This window comes from Macrobrachium nipponense, chromosome 5, assembly GCF_015104395.2.
Source record: "Macrobrachium nipponense isolate FS-2020 chromosome 5, ASM1510439v2, whole genome shotgun sequence".
NCBI classification, from domain to species: Eukaryota; Metazoa; Arthropoda; class Malacostraca; order Decapoda; family Palaemonidae; genus Macrobrachium; species Macrobrachium nipponense.
In genome coordinates, this window is record NC_061107.1 from 48,370,701 (window position 1) to 48,395,733 (window position 25,033).

Genomic DNA, 25,033 nt, shown 5'->3' on the forward strand with positions numbered 1-25,033 from the left:
CTGTTCCTACAAGCGAAGAAAGTCCTTTTACTTCGAATGTTCGAGGCCAAGGTTTCGAAGGATTCTCATTCTTCGCCAAAAACATTGGTTTGAAGGAACAGAACGCCGAGTCGTTCCTAAAGCCAACATTATGTTCTAAGGCTTGTAGCTCACTTACTCTTTTCGCTGAAGCCAGCGCGACCAAGAATAAAGACTTCCTTGTCAGGTCTCTGAACGTAGCCTTACAGGGAGGTTCGAATTTTGATGTCATTAAGTACTTGAGAACCACATCTAAGTTCCAATTAGGTGCTCTAATCCCTCTGTTCTTTGACGTCTCGAAGGATCTTATCAGGTCATGCAAATCTTTGTCTTCCCCAATGTTAAGGCCTCTATGCCTGAAGACTGAAGATAGCATACTCTTATAGCCCTTAATTGTAGAGACTACTAAATTACATTTCTCCTTCAAATACAGGAGGAAATCGGCTATATCTGTCACAGAGGTACTGGACGAGGATATCTTCTGAGTTCTACACCATCTGCGAAACACATCCCACTTCGACTGGTATACTCGAATAGTAGATGGTCTTCTCGCTCTTGCGATAGCTTTCGCAGCTTCTCGAGAAAAGCCTCTCGTTCTGACAAGTCCTTCGATAGTCTGAAGGCAGTCAGAGCGAGAGCGGGTAGGTTTTTGTGATACCTGTCGAAGTGGGGTTGTCTGAGAAGATCGCTCCTGTTTGGGAGAGATCTCGGAAAGTCTACCATCCATCCCAGTACCTCTGTGTACCAGTTTTGTGAAGGCCAGAACGGGGCTATGAGGGTCAGTTTGGCTTCCCTCTGCTGCTGCAAAAAAAACTTCCTTACCACTTCCGATAATATTTTGAACGGAGGAAAAGCATACCCGTCTATTCCTGCCCAATCGAGGAGAAGGGAGTCCACTGCCATCGCCCTTGGGTCGGCGATCGGGGAGCAGTAACTTTCCAGCCTGTTGTTCCAATGGGTGGCAAAAAGATCTATATTTGATCTCCCCCAGAGGTTCCAAAGTCTGTTGCATACTTCCTGATGCAACGTCCATTCTGTAGGAAGTACTTGGTCTCTCCTGCTCAGAAGGTCGGCTCGTACATTTTTGTCTCCTTGGATGAATCTTGTCCGGAGAGTGATTCTTCTCTCTTCTGCCCAAAGCAGTAGTTCCCTTGCTTTCCTGTAAAGGGAGAACGAGTGTGTCCCTCCTTGCTTCTTGATATAAGCTAGGGCTGTTGTGTTGTCCGAATTGATCTGCAGTACCGAACCTGTGATCTGAGCCTCGAAGTGTATGAGGGACAGGTGAATCGCTGCTAACTCTTTCATATTGATGTGCCAGAACACCTGTTCTCCCCTCCAGGTGCCTGACACTTCTCTCGTCCCTAGAGTGGCTCCCCACCCCGCATCTGAGGCGTCGGAGTACAACACTAGCCGAGGGTTCGGAACGTGAAGGGATACTCCTTCGCTGATCCTGCACGGATTCATCCACCAGAGCAGGTCCTCCTTTATCTCCTTCGTGATCTGGAAGGAATCGGACAGATCTTGAGATTTCTGATCCCAACGTTCTCTTAGATAGAACTGTAACGGCCTCAGGTGAAGCCTTCCTAGAGAAATGAACTGTTCCAACGAGGAAAGGGTCCCCAGAAGACTCATCCATTCCCTCGCGGAACTTGTTCTTTCTCTAGGAAGGTTGCTATCTTTTTCCAAGCAGCGGTTCTGTCTTTCCTGTGATGGAAAAAAAACCTGAAAAACCCCGAGAATCCATCCGAATCCCCAGATAACCAATGTTCTGCTGGGGAATCATCTGGGATTTCTCGAGGTTCACCAACAGTCCCAAGGACTGTGTTAACTCCAGTGTCAGTTTTAAGTCCTCCAGACATCTGACTCGCGACTGTGCTCGTATCAGCCAGTCGTCTAAATACAAGGATATCCGAATCCCTTCGAGGTGAAGCCAGTGAGCCACATTTTTCATTAGTCCCGTGAACACTTGGGGGGCTGTTGATAGTCCGAAGCAAAGGGCCCGAAATTGAAAAACTCTTCCTTGAGCCATAAATCTTAGGTATTTCCTGGACGACGGGTGTATTGGTACGTGGAAATAAGCATCCTGCAGGTCCAGGGATACCATCCAGTCCCCTGGACGCAGGGCTGCTAACACCGAGGCTGTCGTCTCCATTGTAAACTTCCTTTTTGCTACGAATTCGTTCAGGGCGCTCACGTCCAGAACTGGCCTCCAACCTCCTGAGCTCTTCGGAACTAAGAACAGGCGATTGTAAAACCCCTGGGAAGAGAGATCTCTTACTTCCTCTATGGCTTCCTTGAAAAGCATCTGCTCCACGAGATGTAGAAGGGCTTGTTTCTTGACGGATTCCTTGTAATTTGCTGTTAACTCCTTGGAGTTGTCGTTAAGGGAGGTTTTTCCCTGAAGGGGATTAAATATCCTTTCTTTAGGATGGATAGGGACCAGGCATCGGCACCTTTCTGTGCCCAAGTTTCGTAAAAATCTAGAAGCCTGGCACCCACTTTTATCTGGAGGACCCCCGTCTCACTGGGTTTTTGACGAACGGCCTTCGAGAAGACCTTCCTCTCTTCTCCGGTCGTCTACTTCTAAGAGAAGTTCTTGATGCAGACCTACCTCGAAAGGGCTGTGGAAGGGAACTTTCTCCTTTTTCGCCAGAGGCACAGCAGGCTTTAGCCTCTTCGCTGACTGAGCCAGCAGGTCCTGTGTGGCTTTTTCTGAAAGCGTCTTAGCAATGTCCCTCACTATGTTCTGGGGAAACAGGTGACTAGAGAGGGGCGCGTATAAAAGGGAGGATCTCTGCAGAGGAGAAACAGATTTTGTTAAGAAAGAGCTAAACACTGCCCTCTTCTTCAAAATACAGGATCCAAAAACAGGGATGCCACTTTCATTTGAGCCATCCATAACCGCCTTGTCTAGGCAGGTTAAAACGCTGCCCAACTCTTCCATGGAAACGAAGTCTGGTTCTTGCGACTTCTTGGCTAAGGCTCCCAAGGCCCAGTCCATGAAGTTAAAGACTTCGAGAGTCTTGAAGAGGCCCTTGATGAGATGATCCACCTCACACATTCCCCAAGAGGCTTTTGCCGAGTGTAGAGAGCGTCTTCTAGACGCATCTACAAGAGCGGAAAAATCCGCATCAGAGGACGAAGGTAGACCCAGGCCCATTGGCTCCTTGGTATCATACCACATCCCTGGTTTCCCTGTCAACTTAGAGGGTGGACAAGAAAAAACTGTCTTACCCGCTTCTTTCTTAGCCTGAGCCAGTTCTCTGACTCTTCAGAGACTTTCTCATAGAAAGAGTAGGGGTCATCTTAACGAATGAGGAAGCCTTCGACATTTTCGTACTGGATAATAACGATCCTGGCGAAGGGGGATCCGACTCGGGTAGTGAGTCTCCAAACACCTGCAGCAATAGAGAAGCAGTCTCTTATAGTCTGAAACTCCTGCATCTTTGGTTATCTCTTCATCCGATACTTCTTCCAAAAGTGATGTGGGAGAAGAGGGCTTTTCCTCAACAGGATACCGATCCTTTGAAGGAAGTCTTTTTCCTTTCTTCCTTACTCCTATCATCCTTCCTGTGCGAGTCCTGGAGTTTCTCAATACTCGGACTTCTGATGTGCTCCTTGCGTCTGCTAGGAGAGGCGCTTGCGTCCTGAATCAGGCGCCTGTGAGGCGAAGAACGCCTGCTAGGCGAAAGTAGAACATCCTGTTCCTGGCGCCAAGAAGGAGACGCGTTTGCGTCCTGGTGAGAGCGCCTAGGCCAAGAAGGCGAGGCGCTTGCGTCCTGATGAGGCTGCCTGGTCCAAGAAGGAGAGGCATTTGCGTCCTGATGAGGACGCCTAGAAGGCGAAATGCGCCTGCGAGGAGAAAGGGAACCCTTTTGTTCCCGTCGTTCATGAGGGGAGAGTTTTGTGCCGTCCCGTTGACTGCGTCTAGCAGGCGAATAACTCCTTTTTCCTTTGCGTCTTTCCGGAGAGGAGCTAGAATCTCTCCTACTCCTCCTAGGAGGAGAAGAAAACTTGTCCAATCTTCGAGGCTATTAGGCGAAACTCTTGCGTCCTTCGGAAATGTCTCGAGGACGACGAGCGCTCCTTTCTTCTAGAGGAGCTCTAAATCGAGAGGGACTCTCTTCTCTCCCGGAGCTCTTATTCGAACGAATTCTCTCACGAGAAATTCGCGAATCAGGCTCCTGATACTTGCCATGGGAGGCAAACTCTTCTCTAGTCAAACTCCTGGGAGAACTCTTGCTCATAGGGCGTTTCCGATTTTTGTCATGTACGACTGAAGAAGGTCTCGCTGGGGACGAAAACCTTTCAGGCGAGGAGCGTCTGCTAACGCCAGGACGCTTCCTCTCTGACTCTCTCCTAACGGAACTCTTGATGGGAAGAGAAATGTCTTTCTTCCTAGAGCCTTCAGCAAGAACTCCTACTAAGGCAGACAACTGCTGTTGGAGTCCTACCAAGACTTCCTTTGTCTTGTGTGATAAGTCTTCTGGGAAGAGTCGGAGTTCTCATGGTTCTCTTCTTACGAGCAGGCGAATAATCCGGAAAAGGCTCCGGACTGGAACGTAACGCTTCGCTATTTGGCGTCTTCCAGGATCTCTTAAGAGGACGCGATTTAGCGGAAGAACTCCATCCCCTTCTGGGAGACGAAGAGTCTGAGTCCGAAAAGCACTTCCTTAGGACGCTTTTGCCGTAGCTATCCTTGGCAGCCTGGGAAGCGGCTACAGGATCTGCCGAAGGGACGCCTGACCGTTGGGAATACTCTACATCCCCCTTGCGGCTTTCGACATTCCTCCTCCCCCCTTGGTCATGGGAGTCTGAAAGAGGTTCTAGGCCTAGGAGCAATGCGGAGTCGGTCAGAACGCCCCCTCCACTTCACTGGGGACACTGCACAAATCACTGCACACATCACTGCGCTTACCTGTCTCCTTCATCGCTTGCAGTTGCGTTTTCAAGCTGATTATAGAGGCTCTCATTGCAGCCATTTCCGTAGACGCATCTACAGGTTCGCTACTGGGGGAAGGGGCTGAAACCACACTATGAGCAGGAGAATACTATGAAAGTTAGGAGCTACTTCCTGTTCATTAGAGCAGGATCTACTTGAGCTTCTGATGGAAGCCCTCCTAACCCTATCTTTCTCAGTTTCCTTACATAAGAAGCCAAGGTCTTCCATTCCACTTCCGTTAAGTTCTCACATTCCAGACAGGTGTTAGTCTCAGAACAATCATTCCCCCTACATTTTTTACAAACTGTGTGAGGATCCACCGAAGCTTTCGGTAGCCTCACCTTACATACCTCTTTCGCACACACCCTAAATACGGGTGCCACGTCAGACATTTTAAAGAGAATCCATTCCAAATCCAAAAAACAGTCCACTATAAGCGTATGCCAAAACCAAAGATCAAAGTACATCACCAAAAGACAAATCGATAATCCTCGGCCAACGAGAAAAGAATTCCAATGCAGGAGGTACCAACAACGATGTTGTTGCTACCGGCGACAGAAAAATTCTGGTTAGAAAACGGGAATGGTTCCTATTCCCGCCACCCAGCGGCGGGAGTGGGCTGGTCACCTGACCTACCTGTCGCGTGTGCCGCGAGTTTTTGAATTCTGTCGGGACTCAGAGACTATAGCTAAGTATATATCTGCGGGGGGAAGTTGCATGTACAAAAATAACTAAAGGTTGTAGCTTTTCTCATTTTTGAAATATTTGCATATAAATCACGATAAATAAAAAAAAAACCACATGCTTGGTCAACTTTGACTCTACCGAATTGGTCGAAAAATGCAATTGTAAGCCAAAACCCTTACAGTCTAGTAATATTCAGTCATTTATCTTCATTTTGAAACAAATTCGAAGTCTCTAGCACAATATTTCGATTTATGGTGAATTTTTGAAAAAAAACTTTTTCCTTCCCTCCGCACGAGGATTTTCCGCTGCAAATCTCCGTTATGTGTACGTCGCATTCTCGTAACATTTGCTCCGTTTCATATAAGGCGTTTCATAGAATTTTATATATGAAAATGTGTGCAATTACATGAAGAATAAACAAAAAATAATTGAAGGTTGTAGCTTTTCTCATTTTCAAAATATTTACATATAAATCACGATAAATATAAAAAAAATCACATTCGGTCAACTTTGACCCTACCGAAATGGTCAAAAAACACAATTGTAAGCTAAAACTCTTACAGTCTAGTAATATTCAGTCATTTATCTTCCTTTTGAAACAAATTTGAAGTCTCTAGCATAATATTTAGATTTATGGTGAACTTTTGAAAAAAAACTTTTTCCTTCCCTCCGCACGCGGATTCTCCGAAATGCGTACGTCGCATTCTCGTAATATTTTCGAAATATTTGCATATAAAAAATATATTTATATATAAAAATTCGACATTCGGTCAACTTCAACTCGTCCGAAATGGTCTAAAACTGCAATTGTAAGCTAAAACTCTTACAGTATAGCAATATTCAATCATTTTATCTTCATTTTGAAACAAATTGGAAGTCTCTAGAACAAATATTTAGATTTATGGTGAATTTTTGAAAAAAACATTTTTTTACGTCCGCGCATTACAAATTCATGCATCATTTTATGATAATATTTTCTCTGTGTTGCTTTGATCGTTTTACAATGTGTTATATACCAAAATGATTGCATTTAGTGTACAATACAACGAAAAAAAATTAACTCGTTAGCTTTAACAGTTTTGCTCACAGCGCAATTTGAATACAATTATATATGAAATTTTGTTTTCGCGCTATCATATATCGCATTATTTATATATGATAATGACATTTTTTTTCATTTCTGATGGTTGCATACTAAACTTCAGGCAATGACAAAAAAGGAGCCAAAAATGAACTCTTACTCTTGAAAACTAAGCGCGGGTTGTGATTTTTTGAAAAAAAATAAAAGTGTTTTTTCCGCTTCGGCGCTCACTCCCAGACCCCGCCGGCATACGGGAGACAATTTTTATTATACCCCTTCGGCGTTAAAGGGTTAACCTTTCGTCAAGTAGAAATGATGTGCTGAAAGAAAATAGGAAATTTTGTGAGGAATTTCTGTCAGAAGGTGTAGTTTCCTCTCTTGGAGGAGGGGACTCAAGAGAAATAGTCTTGCTTCGGGACACCAGAGCTGCTGTCTCCCTAATTAGGAGTGTGTGCCAAACAGGGCAGAAATCAATATGGAAGAAAAAGTCATGTTAGGTGGATTTCCGAACACGGGTTATTTGTCCTTTGTTGAATTAGGCACAAACCTTTTGAATAAGGATGAGTTAGTCAAGTTTCAGAGAGGATGAGACACTACCCCGAATTTTTTAATGTGAGCAGGATGATGATCTCGATAATGTGTAAGGAAACATTTTGTTTAAAAGACGAAGTTGTGTGTTATGTTCGTCCTAAGTCAGGTAGCAAAGAGGAGATTAATCGAACAATTAATGGTTCCCTAGGAAGCTTCGTGAATTACTTTTGAAGTTGGCGCATGATGATAAGGACATTTGGGAGTAAATAAAACTTTCAAGTGCATTAGTATGGTGTACTTTTGGCCTAAAATGAGAAGTGATGTGAAGAGAGATATGTTTCAAGTTGTCATGATTGCCAACTTGCTGGAAAACTGATCAAGTAATTCCCAGCGCTCCGTTGTGTAATATTCCTTCAGCAGGCGAACGTTTTGAGAATGTTGTTATTGATATCGTTGGACCGTTGCCTAGAAGTACGGGAGGGAATATATATCTATTAACAATCATTGATAGACTAACTTGCTATCCAGAGGCAATTTCCTTAAGAAACTGTAACGCAAGGACCGTAGTTAAACACTTGTTGAATTATTTTTCTAAGTTTGGTCTGCCTCGTATTATACAAAGTAATTTTGTATCCAAATATTTTAGGGATAGAATGAACAAGTTAGGTAATTAAACTTTTACCTTCCACACCTTATCACCCCGAATCACAAGGCATTGTGGAGCAGTCTCATCAAAAGTTAAGAGTTGTTTACGAAAATTGTGTACTAACTTTGAACATGACAGGGAAGAAAAGCTACTTTTTGTTTTGTTAGCTTTACAGTTGGCACCGAATGACACCACCTAATTTAGCCCTTTCGAGCTGGTTTTCGGTCCCTCGGCTAAAGGTCCTTAGGAAATATTAAAATAAAATTTAATGCTTGAAGAAGGTAGAGAGGACTACATCACTAATCTGTTTAGGAAAGGGCGCAGTTTTGTATCTGATAACACAAGTAGAAGCTTTCCACAAGTTAAAGGCTATAATGATTCACGAGTCAGTTCTATTGTTACCTGATTTTGATAAGGAATTTTATTTATAGATCGATGCCAGTGATATTGGCGTAGAAGGGATTTTGTTGCAAGAAGTGAAAGGAATGAAACGTCCAGTTGCCTATTATTCAAAGAAACTGAATAAAACGCAGCAGAATTATTCAACTGTTGAAAGGTAACTGTTTAGTTTAGTTACAGTCTTACAACACTTTGAGATTTATGTGTATACTGATCATAATTCGTTAGTTTATTTGGAGAGGTTTAAGAATAAGAATAAACATCTAATGCATTGGAGTTTAGAGTGACAGGACTATAACCTGAAAAGATAATGTTATAGCTGATAGCCTCTAAAGAGATTTTTCGGAATGAGTTAGTCTGATGACCATTTTCTATTTTAGCACGGTTGGATGAATGAATTGAGAAGTGAGCTTGTTTGGCTGAGTTACAGCTTTATGCAGTGTTGTTCCTCTGTTGTTTGACTCTTGTTTCACTTTGAAAAAAAATAAAATACAATCAGTTGATTTATTTTTTTCTTTTAGGGGAACATGTCATGGTAATCACTTTATAGCAAAGAAACATATCAAAGAAAAGGAAAATATATCTTTTTTGAGTAGATCTGCAGCAGGGAAGTATTACTGGAACGTGCTTAGGGTGTCTGTTCTCATGATGTTCGAGAATACTCTGTTGTTTTGCGGAACTCCTGCACATGGTCATCGTTACCAACAGGACGCTTTGGACATGTAGCATTTCGTCCAGAGTCTTCTGAAAAGTTCTTGGGATGGAAACGTTAGGTGGTTAACCCCTTTCAGGCTAGTTCCAAGATTGACGTACTATTATATATATATACAGGCGTCCCCGGGTTACGACGGTTCCGGCTTACGACGTTCCGAGGTTACGACGCTTTTTCTTAAATATTCAATGGAAAAATCCGTCCTGGGTTACGACGCTTGTTCCGAGTTACGACGCTGACGCTTCCGACGCTTCCGACGCTCCGAGTTAACGACGCTTTTAAAAAAACGCATACTATGATAAAAATCCTTTATAGTTTAGCACAGTATATTAATAAAAATAAGTTTCTGGTTAGATTACAACAAAAATTTTGAGATTATGATGATTTTCGACACTTTTTATGTTGTATTTTTCTATGTTTTTTGTTTTTTAGTGACGCCTCATATGCGGAACTAGTTTTCCGAGCGAAAAATGAAGTACATACTAGTTTACATATAACAGTCCAAAAGCGCAAATAATGAAAAAATCATTGCTTGTTTCCAGTAATAATAACAAAACGAAGTTTCTGGTTAGATTACAACGCAAATTCCAAGTATCCAAAGAGAGACATTATCCAGTAATTTGATCAGAGAGAGAGAGAGAGAGGCGTTCTTCCGACGCTCCGAGTTAACGACGCTTTTAAAAAAAAACTGCATAGATGATAAAAATCCTTTATAGTTTAGCCACAGTATATTAATAAAAAATAAGTTTCTGGTTAGATTACATCAAAAATTTTGAGATTATGATGATTTTCGACACTTTTTATGTTGTATTTTTCTATGTTTTTTAGTGACGCCTCATATGCGGAACTAGTTTTCCGAGCGAATGAATACCATACTAGTTTACATATAACAGTCCAAAGAAGCGGCAAATAATGAAAAAATCATTGCTTGTTTCCAGTAATAATAACAAAACGAAGTTTCTGGTTAGATTACAACGCAAATTCCAAGTATCCAGAGACATTATCCAGTAATTTGATCAGAGAGAGAGAGAGAGAGAGAGAGGGGCGTCTTCCGATGCTCCGAGTTAAGGACAGAGAAGTGTTCGTTTCGTTAAACGGCCTCTGACTCATGCCAGTAAATGTTTTGTGATACTAATAATAAAAGCCTATTTAAAGATACGTTTACTTTAATTAGTCTATATGATACGTAAATAGTAATCAAAACTGTTCTTGTAGCCCTCAATATTTGGCAAAATCGAAGTATCCAAAGAGAGACATTATCCAGTACGTAATTTGATCAGAGAGAGAGAGAGAGAGAGAGACGCTTTGGCAACAATGGTCTCGGGGGTTTTTATAGCTTCCTTCTGCTTGATGATCGTGGATATTGTAGAAGGATTTCGACCATACTCGTTTGCCAAATCGACGATACGAACGCCACGTTCATGCTTTGCTATAATTTCATGTTTTGCTTCCATCAAATAATTTTCTTGGGTTTTTTCTTATCACCTGCTTTGTCTTTAGCTTTGAGACCCATGGTTAATAATAAAATAGACAAAATAACACGAAAAATAGGCGCAAATACAACGAACTAAACAACGACGTGTTAACATGCAAAACCAACAACAAACAAACAGACTGAACGCCATTTATCGGTCGCCTATACAACTAACACTCATCGCAAAATCGTATCTCAAATATTTCGTTGTATATCAAAGCTTGTATTTTCGCAAATTTTCTGTTATATCTCAAAACATTCGTATATTAGGGCAATCGTATGTCAAGTTTCCAATGTAATTTGATCAGAGAGAGAGAGAGAGAGAGAGAGAGAGAGAGAGAGACGAGAGAGAGAGAGAGAGAGAGAGAGAGAGAGAGAGAGACGTTTTGGCAACAATGGTCTCGGGGATTGACGTAACGTTTATTTTCTGAACAGATAGGACAGGGAAGTGTTTTTCGTTTCATTAAACGGCCTCTGACTCATGGCAGGAAATGTTTTGTTGATACTAATAAATAAGCCTATTTAAAGATACATTTACTTTAATTAGTCTATATGATACGTAAATAGTAATCAGCTGTTCTTGTAGCCCTCAAGATTTTGCAAAATCACTCCAGGTTGTACATAAAACTTCAAGAATGTAGTGTCACCAGAGGATTACAATAGTTTTTACCTTCAAGAACCAGCATTCTTTTATGAAAATAACTCCAGGTTGTACATAAAACTACAGGAAACAACATGTAGTGTAACCAAAGGATTACAAGTAAGGTTTTTATAACTTTTTATTAGTTTAAGACATATTTCCAAGCGTCGTTCCGGCTTACGACGATTTTCGGCTTACGACACGTCTCAAGAACGGAACCCCCGTCGTAAGACCCGGGGGACTGCCTGATATATATATATTATATATATAATATATTATATTATATATCTATATATATATATATATATATATATATATATATATATTATATATAATATATATATTATATAGGACTCTGAGGAAGTATAGAGGATCAGATCATCAGAGAAGAGAAGAAGGAAGGGACAAAGGATAAGAAAAGGAACAGAGATAAGTGAAGAAGGAAGAGATGAAGGATAAGTGAGAAAGAGGAAGCACGAGAGAAAGTGGGAACGGAAACAAGAAATTAGAGTTTGTAGTCAGAGAGAAGAGGAGAGAGAGAGAGGAGAGGAGAGGAGGAGAGAGAAGAGAGAGAGAGAGAGACGAGAGAGAGAGAGAGAGAGAGAGAGAGAAGAGAGAGATGAGAGAGAGAGAGAGAGAGATCCCAATAACGAGTATACCCTTTCAGAAAAGAAACGTCCTGTTGGTTTTGAGAAGTAACCCTTCCTTCAAGTTTCAAGACTAAGTCATTCCTTCCTGGCGTACAAAGATAACAAGAAGCCCAGCTGAAGTTTATACTGTCCCCTTGTGAAGCTAACAGCTGTAAAACTGCCGAGCAAGTATTTTATTACTGTACTGTTCCCCCCTTTTCAAATATAATCAGATTGAATTTTATGTAAATTGGAGAAATCATCCTGCATTTACCTTTGTGAATAGACTTGTAAATAAAACTCGTGTTCTGTTTGAGTTTCTTCTATATTCGTATCCTGTGTTTTAATTGTTGGTGTTGAATCCTTTTTTCTTAATGTACTGTACTGAAGAACCTGATTGGATCACGATCCATAACACCTATTTCAAGAGCGAATGGACTACAGGACTGTTTGGTTTGTTTCCATCTTGAACTTTGCCTTTATGACGAAGTAATTCAGGATGCTGACATCCAGGATGGGCCTTCAGCCCCCCCCGATGACTTAGGGACTACAAAGAGATGATTGTAGTACCCAGGAGAGTAACGATCTTGAAGGAGTTCTACCTCTCCCTTTCTAACAAGAGAAGTTACTTCATCCTCTAGAACCAAAAACCTCCCTGATCCTCTTGCATAAGCCATTAAGATGACTGGCATGCTGACTAAGGGAGGCTTCCTGAGGAAGGGGATAATGTAACCTTCCTTCAGAACCTTGACAATCCAAGGTTCTGCCCCTTTTCTCTGCCAACCTTCCCAAAAAATGATTAGTCTGGCTCCTATACTCGTGCGGAGAATGACATTTTCTTGACAGATTTAGAAAAGAACCTCATACTTCCTCTTGATCTTGCGAGGGATTTCTGTCTGGCCCAAAAGGACTGGCCTCTGAAGGAAGAGGTTGGCTCGAAACCATCGCTGGAGGATTTCTTGGTCTTTTGGAAGAAGAGGGCAAGGAGATTCTGCATACATTTCTTCTCCAGATCTGAAGCAATTCCTAAAACTGTGTCTTCAGGAAACAAGTGTCTCTTATCTAAGGGTGAAAATAATAGAGCTGATCTCTCTGCGAGGAAGTAATGCCCTTCGAGTGTAGGAACACCAGAGCTCCCTCTTCTTGAGCGTTCCCATTGTGTAGAGAGAGGCCACGTCATGGGAACCGTCCCTAATCCTGTTATTAATACACAAAAAGAACTCCCATCCAATCGACCAGGAGGTTCTCCAAAAGTGAAGGGGCAAGACCTAATCTTGCAGGCCAGAGCGCCAGCGGACCAATCGAGAGAGTTGGTAACTTCAAATACCTTGAAAATGCCTTCCAGAACATGTGCTAACTCCGAGACAGGATACAAAATCTTCGCCGAAGAAAAAGCCAAGAATCTGGCTGCATCTACAAGACCAGAAAAATCTCCCTGTGAAGAGGCGCAAACACGCAAGGAAGGAGCCTCTTTCATAGCATACGACAAGTATCTCATCTAGAGATTCAAGAAGCCGTAAAACAAAAAACGAGGTCTTGCCTTGTTCCCTCTTTTCAGCAAACCAAGCATCTATCTCTTTACAAGTCTTCTTAGCTGAGGAAGACAAAACCATTGACACAACACTATCACTTTTTGCCTTGTCCATTAGGACTTTCACAGACAAACCAAGCTCCTCCATAGTCTGTGCTAACAGAACAAAATGCTTATTAATCTTTCCTTCATGACAGGTGATGGGGTTGGGATCAGAAGTGCAGGAGCCTGCAAACCAAGAAGGTGGAACAGCAAGAAAAGTAGGAGCGGGAGCTATAAAGATATAACAGGAATGCTCAGTTCTAACTTCAATTGAGAAAAATCCCAGCTAGCTGATTTTGAATTAGCCCTAATCAAAGCTTTTCTCTTCCTGTCTCTAATTTCTTTAGATGAGATTCCAAACTCTTCCACTTCCTTTCATCCCAAACAAAACAGTCATTACATTTACTATCAAATGAACATACAGTGGTCCCCCCGTATTCGCGGGGGATGAGTACCAGACCCCCCTGTGAATAGTTAGAACCCACGAATGTTTGGAACCCCTATAAAAATGCTAAAAACAGCCTATTTTGTTAGTTAAAACTCAAGAAAAACCACTAAAAATTTTCATGCTTTGTTTTTTAATAGTTTTATCACAAAAAGTGCATTTTATGATGAAATTGATAAAAAAAACCAGGAATTTGTGGATAATTCTCATAGACAAATACCACGAATGCGGGCACACAAAGTGTGATTATCATACGATTCCTTGGTTAGCCTAGTCTTGCAACCTCTAATGCAATACCTAAAGCTAGCAGAACCTGTGTCCAACATCGTTCAAAAACACCAAGACCTGATGGTCACCAAGGAAAAAACAAGAACGTAAAACCAAAAAATTAGTTCTTATCAAAGAACCTAACGCTGTCTAAATGATTTGCCAAGACAGCTAATACAAGAACCGAGCACTTCACCAATTGCAGTTACAAAAAGAAAGTCCAAAAATATTTTTCAGGAATAACTGCAACCAACAACCATAGCCATCACCCAGCAGAAACAAACTGAGCTCTTTGCTGTGTTGTTCCTCTCTATTGCCCCAAAAGTGGGTGGGGTTCTGCTACTTAACCAAAACAAATAGAAAATTAGCGCCACCTGCGAATTTCGGGATTTTGACTGCCGGCAAGTGAAACTCTAGCTAAATAATTACTGGGGAAGTTGTATAATTACAAATTAGGTTTTGGAAAGTGAAGTGGTACAAGGAAATATACAATAGTAAATATGCATGCAAAGCAAAATTTGAACTTATGGGTGGCAAAAGGGAGTGCTCTGAAAACTATTTTAACTTGCAACCCTATCAGTTCATATCTCTGAATGTTCATAAAGTGGGGAGGTAATTGTAAGCATAGAATGCAGAGTAAGTATTCTTAGTATAAATGCTCAAGATATAAATGACAACAAATGTTAAGTTTTGGAAACAAATCGGCAAAAGAAAGCAGTATTTCAAAGTAAAAAACCTAAACTTGATTTTTAATAAGGCTGTAATTTAAAACAAATAATTTAAACTTGATTTTTAATAAGGGCTGTTAGGAGTAAATAAATGAACTCAAGTGGTATCTGATTAAACGGGGCAGGCCGGAACCCCTATATATGGTGGTATAGGGGCGAAAAACTGCAGTCATGGAAAAATTCATGGAGCTTCATATGGCAATTGAGAATACGTATACGAAATATTTCGTCAAAATTCCTCTTACTTTCGTAGTTACAGGGTAATTAGTTAATGTAACTCAATTGGCCTAAACACTCATCCGTACAAGAAAATGCAATATTTCTTTTTGATAATTATTGTCAAAGAAATTGGGAGAAATGGCATCTGTAGACATTCCCCGAGTTGAGAAGGGAGACTTCAGCTCAGCTACCAAGTCCAGTCATGATTTAGTGCGATCACAAACTTCAAGTAGTTTACTCGTTCGATTTCACTTCTGACATTCGCTTCCTTTGATGTATGTTTATCTATGTTTCAGCAAGAATTTCATCATGCCAATGAGGAAAAGACAAGGAAAACATCTCGCTAACATACAGGCGAAGAAAAATTGCTCAAGTATTATTACAGAATATCATAATATAGCGTAGTTAGTGAGAGGGGAGGGTTGCGTAGTAACGCCCCCGTCTTGCCTGACAGCACACGTCACACTGTGCCCAAGGCTACGATCTTTGAGCAAAGAGATCTTCATTTATGATAAATAACAAAGTTTTGGTTTTTTAATACCCAAAATGGAATATGAAATTCATAATAATCATGATTTATTAAATTGTCTTTGTAAAAAGAGAGTACACCTTCGAGTTTCACCTCTGACATTCTCTTGCATTTACATTTGTTTATCTTTGTTTCGGCAAGAATTCATCATGCCAAAGAGGAAAATACAAGGAAAACATCTCGTTAACACACAGAAGAAGAAAATTCGCTTTAATAAGCCGAGTTAGTGAAAGGGAGAAAGAGAATTGCGTAGGAAGGAGTGCCCCATCTTGCCTCAAGCAGTGCCCCAGGCTACGGTATATGAGCAAAGAGATCATCATTTATTATTAAATTATGATAAATAAAATAGTTTTGGTTTATCAATACACAAAAAAGAAATATACATTCATAATAATCATTATTTATTAATATTGTCTTTATAGAAATACGAAGGAAAACTTTGAACGCCCGTATCTCAAAACTATACTTATTGACCTTCAAAATCTATCTTCTCACTTCGTTTTAAAGCTATAACATTGGAATTTGGTATATAACTCAGAAAGACATTATAGAACAATCAAATAGAGTCCTTTTTTCCAATTTTTGTTTTGTCTTTTTTTTATAAATTTTTTTCTCCTGATTTAAAGGGTTTATTTTTTTTTACCATATTGAAAAATTCAAATCTAGCAAAAAAAAAAAAAAAAAAAAAAAAAAAAAAACTCCCCATTCGATTGGAAGTCTACATCAGGTCTATATATGGTAGTAATCCCAGGTCTTAATATTAAATATCAAAGGAGGAGATAGAATTTGAAAAATGGTTATTTTCAGGATAAATCGCCCTGGCGTCACAAAACCGAAGGTCAGAGGCGAAAATCATATGCGGTTTGGAAATGTCCCAAGTCACCTTATTAACCCTTAAACGCCGAAGCGGTAAATAAAAAAATGACTCCCATGTGCCGGAGGGGTTTGAGAGTGAGCGCGTAAGCGGAAAAAATATTTTTTTCAAAAAATCACAGCGTGCTTAGTTTTCAAGATTAAGAGTTCATTTTTGGCTCCTTTTTTTGTCATTGCTTGAAGTTTAGTATGCAACCATCAGAAATGAAAAAAATTATTCATTATCATATATAAATAATGCGATATATTGATAGCGCAAAAACAAAAATTTCATATATAATGGTATTCAAATCGCGCTGTGCGCCAAACGGTTAGAGGTAACAAGTTACTTTTTTTTCGTTGTAATGTGCACTAAATTTCGATCATTTTGATATATAACACATTGTAAAACGATAAAAGCAACACAGAGAAAATATTATCACAAAATGATGCATGAATTCGTAGCGCGCGGATGTAAAAAAATAATTTTTTTTAAAATTCACCATAAATCGAAATATTGTTATAGAGACTTGCAATTTGTTTCAAAATGAAGGAAAATGATTGAATATTATGATACTGTAAGAGTTTTAGCTTACAAATGCAGTTTTCGACCATTTCGAACGAAGTAAATTTGACCAAATGTCGAATTTTTGTTTTAAAATTTTTTTTTATATGCAAATATAAAAAAAAAAATGAGAAATGCTACAACCTTCCAATAATTTTTTTTTATATTGTGCATGTTTTTGCGCACATTTTCATATATACTCTAAAAAGCGTAATATGAAAAGGCTCAAATATTAGGAGAATGTGACCTACGCGTTTCCGAGATTTTCGGTTTCCGAGAATCGGCGCGCGGATGGAATAAAAATATTTTTGCAAATATTCACCATAAATCGAGATATTGTTCTAGACTCTTGCAATATGTTTTTTTAAATTGAAGATAAATGATTGAATATTACTAGACTGTAAGATTTTTATGTTTTTTATCAAATGCGTTTTTTGACCATTCGGTTGAGTCAAATTAGACCGATTGTAGTTTTTTTTTTTCGTACTTATCGTACTTTATATGCAAATATTTCAAAAATGATAAATGATACAACTTCAAATATTTTTTGTTATATTGTGCACGTTTTTGCGCACATTTCCATATATAAACCTCTAAAAAAAAAGCGTAATAATGAAAAGGCTCAAATATTAGGAGAATGTGACCTACGCGTTTCGGAGATTTTCGGCCGAGAATCGGCGCGCGGACGGAATAAAAATATTTTTTTCAAATATTCACCATAAATAGAGATATTGTTCTAGAGACTTGCAATATGTTTTAAATTGAAGATAAATGATTGAATATTACTAGACTGTAAGATTTTTATGTTATAAATGCGTTTTTTGACCTTTCGGTTGAGTCAAAGTTGACCGATCGTAGTTTTTTTCGTACTTATATGCAAATATTTCAAAAATAAAAAATGCTACAACCTTCCAATATTTTTTGTTATATTGTGCATGTTTTTGCACACATTTCCATATATAAACCTTTAAAAAAAAGCGTAATATGAAAAGGCTCAAATATTAGGAGAATGTGACCTACGCGTTTCGGAGATTTTCGGCCGAGAATCGGCGCGCAGAGGGGAAAAAAATATTTTTTTCAAAAATTCACCATAAATCAAGATATTGTTCTAGAGACTTGCAATTTGTTTTAAAATGAAGATAAATGATTGAATATTACTAGACTGTAAGATTTTTATGTTATAAATGCGTTTTTTGACCTTTTCGGTTGAGTCAAAGTTGACCGATCGTAGTTTTTTTCGTACTTATCGTACTTTATATGCAAATATTTCAAAAATGAGAAATGCTACAAACCTTCCAATATTTTTAGTTATATTGTGCATGTTTTTGCGCACATTCCATATATAAACCTTTAAAAAAAGCGTAATATGAAAAGGCTCTAATATTAGGAGGATGTGACCTACGCGTTTCGGAGATTTTCGGCCGAGAATCGTCGCGCGGAGGGGAAAAAAATATTTTTTTCAAAAATTCACCATAAATTGAGATATTGTTCTAGAGACTTGCAATATGTTTTAAATTGAAGATAAATGATTGAATATTACTAGACTGTAAGATTTCTATGTTATAAATGCGTTTTTTGACCTTTTCGGTTGAGTCAAAGTTGACCGATCGTAGTTTTTTTCGTACTTATCGTACTTTATATGCAAATATTTCAAAAATGAGAAATGCTACAACCTTCCAATATTTTTTGTTATATTGTGCATGTTTTTGCGCACATTTCCATATATAAAACTCTAAAATAAGCGTAATATGAAAAGGCACAAATATTAGGAGAATGTGACCTACGCGTTTCGGAGATTTTCGGCCGAGAATCGGTGCGCGGAGGGAATAAAAATATTTTTTTCAAAACAAATATTCACCATAAATCGAGATATTGTTCTAGAGACTTGCAATTTGTTTTAAAGTGAAGGTAAATGATTGAATATTACTAGACTGTAAGTAATTTGCTTACCCCAAAAAAAACAAAAAAAATTTTATAATATATATATATATCTATATATATATATATATATATAAAATTTTTTTTTTTTACGTAAAAATATATATTACATTCTTCGATTCTGGTACCAATACATAAATAAAAGGAATGCAGGTGACACTTCTCTTTTCGCATACAATGAAATGTCTTATTATTATTTTATCATACACACATTCAGATATATAAAAATTGTAATAAATAAAATTAAAAACTAAATATAAAATAAATGCAGAATACTCACTCGTAATCCTGACTCTTCGTCCTAGTTCTTGTTTTCTCCCCTCCTCCATTGAAGAGTCTTGCATTTTTTCCACTCGACATGATGAGGTACAGGTGGAGGAGGGAGACGCGCGCCCTTACTGCTAATGGACCCGGCGGCCCCGTGCGCCCTCCGCTGTCGGTTTAGGGGGCACACTCCAATACATGACCTTAGTGTGGTACTTTCGGTCACACTCCCTATCCTGCAAAGAGCAACTTTGCAGAGACGACAGAAGAACCGGGGGGTGTCTCTCCTTCTGCCATTCATATGGCACACCCGGCACCGTTTCTGCCTTCGCCCTTCTAAGGCCTCCAGTATGTGTTCCCCTGGCTGCAGCCGACACGCAGGGTCCACTACCCGACGAGAAGCGGTGATGGCGGGGCCGGCAGCAAGAGGGGCGTCGTCAGCAGGGGCGGCGGCAGCAGGGGCGGCGGCAGCAGGGGCGGCGGCAGCAGGGGCGGCGGCAGCAGGGGCGGCGGCAGCAGGGGCGGCGGCAGGTCGAGCGAAGTTGGCCCTCCTATCTGCCCTTTCCTCTAGGGGCAGATCTGCAGCTCGGGGCAGGGGGTCAGTTATGGAAGGCCACTCATCGGGATCGAAGTTGATGAGGGCATTCCCGGCTACCTCTAGGAACTGTATGTGGGTCAACCTCGGAAGATTGTCACTGCGGTACCCACAGTACAGTATGTAGGCATTTTGGAGGGCCAACTGAAGGATGTATTTGAGGAGCTTCTGTGTCCACCTTCTGGTTCTCCTGGCAAGGGATAGTACTGGATGAGCTGATCAAAGAGATCAACTCCTCCCATGTGTCTGTTGTAGTGCCCAATGACAGTAGGTCCGCTCGGTACGAAACTCCTCAAACACAACTCGGCCCTGTCGACGTGTCTTCTTCCGCTGTACGATCTCTTCTTGGATGGGTTCATGACTTGTCGTAATCATGGGGACGAGTCGGACACCCTTCCAACAGATGACGAAGACAGCGCCCTTCCGCCGCCACTCTGTCTCTCCTCTTGCCAGGTGTTGCGGATGACTAGCGAACCTCTTGAGGACATTCGGGGCCCCACGCACCAACCGAGGGGTACCACTGACGTGAACACCTGCTTCATACAGTTCCTGGGCCAGGGATACCGAGTTATAATAATTATCCATAAACAGGTGATATCCCTGGTTACGGAAACGTCCCACAAGGTTGAATACAGTGTCACGCAGCGTGGAGAAGACCCCGGTATACACTGAAAAAGTACCACAACGTATCCAGTGTTGGCCTCGGTAATGAGAAAGAATTTCACACCATATTTCTTTGGCTTCTTGGGGTTATACACTTTATACTAAGACGTCCTTTGTAAGGCATCATCCCCTCATCCAAAGACAGGTTCTTTCCAGGAATCACGAGATTACTACACCGCTCATGGATATAATCCAACACTGTACACACTAAAATGAGGCGATCACTGTTATTCCGGGGTATGGGCCCTTCGGTTGAAGGCGGTTGAAGTACCTGTCCAACGCCAGGAAATTATCACGGGACATAACGCCAGGCACATTCGGCATACATAAAAAATAATTTCTCCTCCAATATTGCCTGACGTCGACAGCAGGTGTCATACCAAAATAAATGTGGAGCCCCAAAAAATGCGCCATGTCAATGAGGTTGCAACCCCGCCAGTAATACGACAAGGTCGTCCTCAGCTCATACTGGCAGTACCGAGCGTAGTCCACCGTCTCGTGTACTAGGTATTCCACGCATTCCCGCGTCAGGAAAAGCTGGATGAACCCCAAAACAGTCAGGGGTACTGGTACGGTCATCCCAGGGGTTGCCGTGAAGGGGTGCATGTTAGGAGGGGTGGGGTCCTCCGTCCACCCCTCGTCACTCTCCGACGACCGACCTTCACCTTGGCTGGCGCGACGAGCCGACCTTCTACGTGCCCGTGCGCGGGTGCGGGCACGATGCACACTACCCCCCTCCGTTGGCCCATCACCCTCACTTATGCCCTCACTTTCTGTATCGTCCTCTGCGATAAAACTTGAGCCCGTATCCCCACCCTCCCCCTCCTCCTCAGATTCCCCCTCGTAAGCACTGAACCCACTGAATTCGAGCTCACTTTCGGGATGTGAGCCTCGAACGGACATTGGGGGCAAATATTCATCCTCACTTTCATTGGGACTGATGTCCTCATCACTCGATGACCATCCGCCATCAAAATGAGGACTTGCGACATGTTCCCGATCAAGCTCCGAAAGATACTCGTCTATGTCCCTTGGTTGGAGGCCTCCCAAATGCCTACGAATGCCCCTAAGGACGCCCACATGCTTCCTAGGGGTAACCAAAGGCATACGATGTGTTCCTGAAACACTTTCAGCCACACGTGGCCGCACAGAACGGCCTTGAGGCGCGGGGTCATGCTGGGTGCTTGGCCCCTCGCCAGCATCCAGGTCCAAAACTCGCCTTACACGATCCCTTCCGACAGGTAAAACGCGCCTTTCACGGTTTCACACGTCGTTTGAGACATATCGACGAATGTCCTGTAGCAATACAAATGCTCAAAGTCTCGCACAAGTCCAGAAAAACACGCTTTTCACGAAAGATCGCTCTCGGATGGTGCGCTACTGATGCTGGCTGGAGCGAGAAGAAGGGATATCGCGCATGCGCACCTGGGTCACGCTTCAAAACAAAACAAGGCCTTGATCCGTGAACTCCCAGCATCCCCCAAGGCGCGTGATTCAAAAGTTTTAGGCTGGTAGGCCTATAAGTATTTTTCCGCGAATTTAAAAAAAAACTTTCGTATGTCGACGTAAAATACGTCCAGTCGGCACCCGACAGACAATTTATCTCGACGTAAAATACGTCCAGTCGGCGTTTAAGGGTTAAGTGGTATGAATATCAAAGTCCTGTCCTTAAAAAATGGCATTAGCCGGCCGGCCCCCTTAAATAGATTATTAATAATAATAATAATAATAATAATAATAATAATAAACAAAATATTTGTAATCATCAATTTCTAATTTGCATAAGGATAACATTTCTCTGTAAAATTGTATAACACCCTTGAGTCTATCAGTGGGTAGAAAGGATAAAGTGAAAAAATAAATTAATTAACAAATAAAATTCCATAGAAGTAGATGGCTCATGCACTTCTGTTCCAAAAGACCAGTAGATCATTAAGGCTGCTCAACATGCTGTTCCAATTAAAAGAAAATGTCTACTCCTAATTAATGCAAGACAAATCCACAATAGACTACACAACATTATATTCCTGCAAATATACCACTGCTGACATATGAACAATGTTAAAATAGGCTGGGATTTGCTTTACAGCATTACTCATGGTAAGAGGAACTTTGGAAGAAAGCTATAGCTTGCAATAAGTTAGATCAGCCCTCATTGCTGGTGTCCTACAACAAGGCAAGTTTAATAACTTCATTACAGTATGTATAAAGGAATGATTAATTTCATAATGTTAAAAATTTCAATTTAGAAAAAATAAGAAACTGAAAATTAAAATAAGGCGTTTCTGAACATTAGGTTCTACATCCCAGTTGCTTTAAAACCTTTATGGGCTTGCATTATTGCTGTAATGTAATCAAAGTAACTTAATAACATTATAGTTCTTAAATTTATCACAGTCAACATATTTCATAATGTTTGTAGCCTATACTATGCCTATTATTGAACTATAAAGCTGTCAATGGAAAAGAATAATATAAACAATCCATAGGGATTTTGTATGATGATGGTGTTGTTCATCTAAAAACAATGCTATTTGTGAATAATTTTTCAAGAATTTACCAAACTAGATTTGTTTATGACTACAACTCTATGTTGATATCTTTTCCAGGTATATCCCAGAAAACATCCAACTTCTGAAAGGAGCAATCAAATAATGTAACCGTAGCCCTTATGTGATGGCTGGCTGATTGCAGTCCAAAGTATGCCAAAATTTTTTGGGATAAAGTTCTTGTTACTATAATGATTTTTTTATCCCTTTAACCCTATTACTTGTGAACCATGACCATGTATATTTTTTTATATAGAATACAAGAATACTCGTTCACTACCCTAAAATATTCCTAATTATTTCCATGATCTAAATCTCATTTATTCTCCAATTTCTATCCTTCCTCTCTCTCATTTGAGAGGTTCATGTGCATTTTCCTCAATAAATGACAATATTTTGTTAATTACTTATTTTTAAGATAAGACAAAGTTTTGGGTGTCAAATGTCAAAGCACTTTTCCGAAGTCATTCTGATTTTTCCTACCACTGCCTTCCACAATCAAAATGAATAAATTAGCAGAAATAACTATGAAAACCTATTGAAGGAAGATAAAAAATGCAATTTATGTCATTAGATTCCAAGGAAAGTTTTGGGGTTCACTTTCCAGTTAAATCAGGGAAATTAAAAGCTTCAACCATTCTCTAACAGTGGAGAAACTTACATCTCTAAGAATAATGTCCTCCAAGATTAAAGGATTCACTACTTAAAAATTATTCATAAATAACTTTTTTTTTTTTTTTTAAAGGCACACCTGGAACTTTTATGATAAAGCAAGCAGTATCCCCAAGACACAAATTTCTTGGACATCTCTATCCTAAACCTGAGTGAGAATCCTTCACTCTTGAGACAAATACCTTTTCTACATACTTACCTTCTTCAAAAGTGCATTAAAGCTCACTACATGCCCAACAACAAGTTATGAACATTTTCTTGAGCTGTTTCATTGGAAACTCTAATCCCTTCCTAAATGGCTACTCAGCTAAAGTAAAACCCCAATTTGTGCTCTATACAACAATTACATTGTCAAAGCATTCTGTTAAATAAATACAAGACCTAATTCTACTGAAATTACCTCCTCCATTCCCTTCAATCAGCTAGTGTTTTTTCTTACTCGGAATGGAGATCGAATGTGATCCCATGATTTAAACAGAATAAAATAAATTTGGTGAACCCATAAAAAAAAAATCACTATGTTTAGTGCTACTGACCTTAGCTAAATGTATTTTAAGATACTGAAAGGACAGTCTACTACCAATATACTACTGTTTACACAAAACTGGTGAAGTACAGCTTAAAACTTATAAAAACTTCTCAAAATATTTATTTTGAAAAAAAAAAAATAAATAAATAAATAAATAAATGAAACCGAATTAACAAAAAAGGAAATTTAAATACAGTTCAAATCATGTATGTAGCAACTTTTTTGTAACACAAAAGAACCATACAAAAGATAATTACCTTCACTAAACTTTGCCAAACACATTTCCCCTTGCCGAGGTTCATAACAGGAACCGACATAAGACTCACAATACTGTGTCATTAACCCAGACATTTTCTCCAAATCCTCATACAGCCCAACTGCTGTCTGAAAAAGAAGTTAAAAATATGAAATATTAAGTTAGTCACCTACTTTTCTGGCATTAAGGATTTTTTTTAGTGAAATAACATTTCTACATTAGTCTTAGTATGTACTTGTAAAACCAATGCTTAACATCATCCTTTGCATATAAATTCAATTTAATCTAATTCTACAACAGCAAAAAATACAACAACGACAACAACAACAACAATAATAATAATAATAATAACAATAATAATAATAGGTCTTGAAAAGTCTATTTAGTGTATAGAAACCTCAGTTTCTTAAGGGGAGTGCCGACTGTCGAATTTCAAGGAATTACTGAATTTTAGCTATAAACAGTTTCCAACTGTTTTATGTGTCTAAATAAACATATCCAGAAGTGATAATGCTAATAAATTTTTAGATTGGTTTAATGAGAATTTTGTTCATTACTTGTAAGACTGTGAATCACATATTGTAAAAAGAATTATACAAAATGTCTGCATGAATAATTCAGGATAGGTCC

The 25,033-nt window shown here is 39.9% G+C and overlaps 2 protein-coding genes across 2 annotated transcripts in view; one reads left to right on the top strand and one right to left on the bottom strand.

Annotated features, from left to right (window-relative positions):
• The window catches only part of LOC135215778 (tudor domain-containing protein 1-like), a 34,795-nt gene extending 10,268 nt beyond the window's left edge, over positions 1 to 24,527 (bottom strand). Inside the window, exon 1 of the mRNA XM_064250729.1 lies at positions 24,405 to 24,527. Within this exon, the coding sequence (XP_064106799.1) occupies positions 24,405 to 24,498 (94 nt within the window). The 5' untranslated portion in view covers positions 24,499 to 24,527. The remainder of the gene's footprint in view (positions 1 to 24,404) is intronic.
• The window catches only part of LOC135215286 (tudor domain-containing protein 1-like), a 219,273-nt gene that overhangs the window by 122,494 nt on the left and 71,746 nt on the right, over positions 1 to 25,033 (top strand). The gene's annotated exons all lie outside the window — the stretch shown is intronic.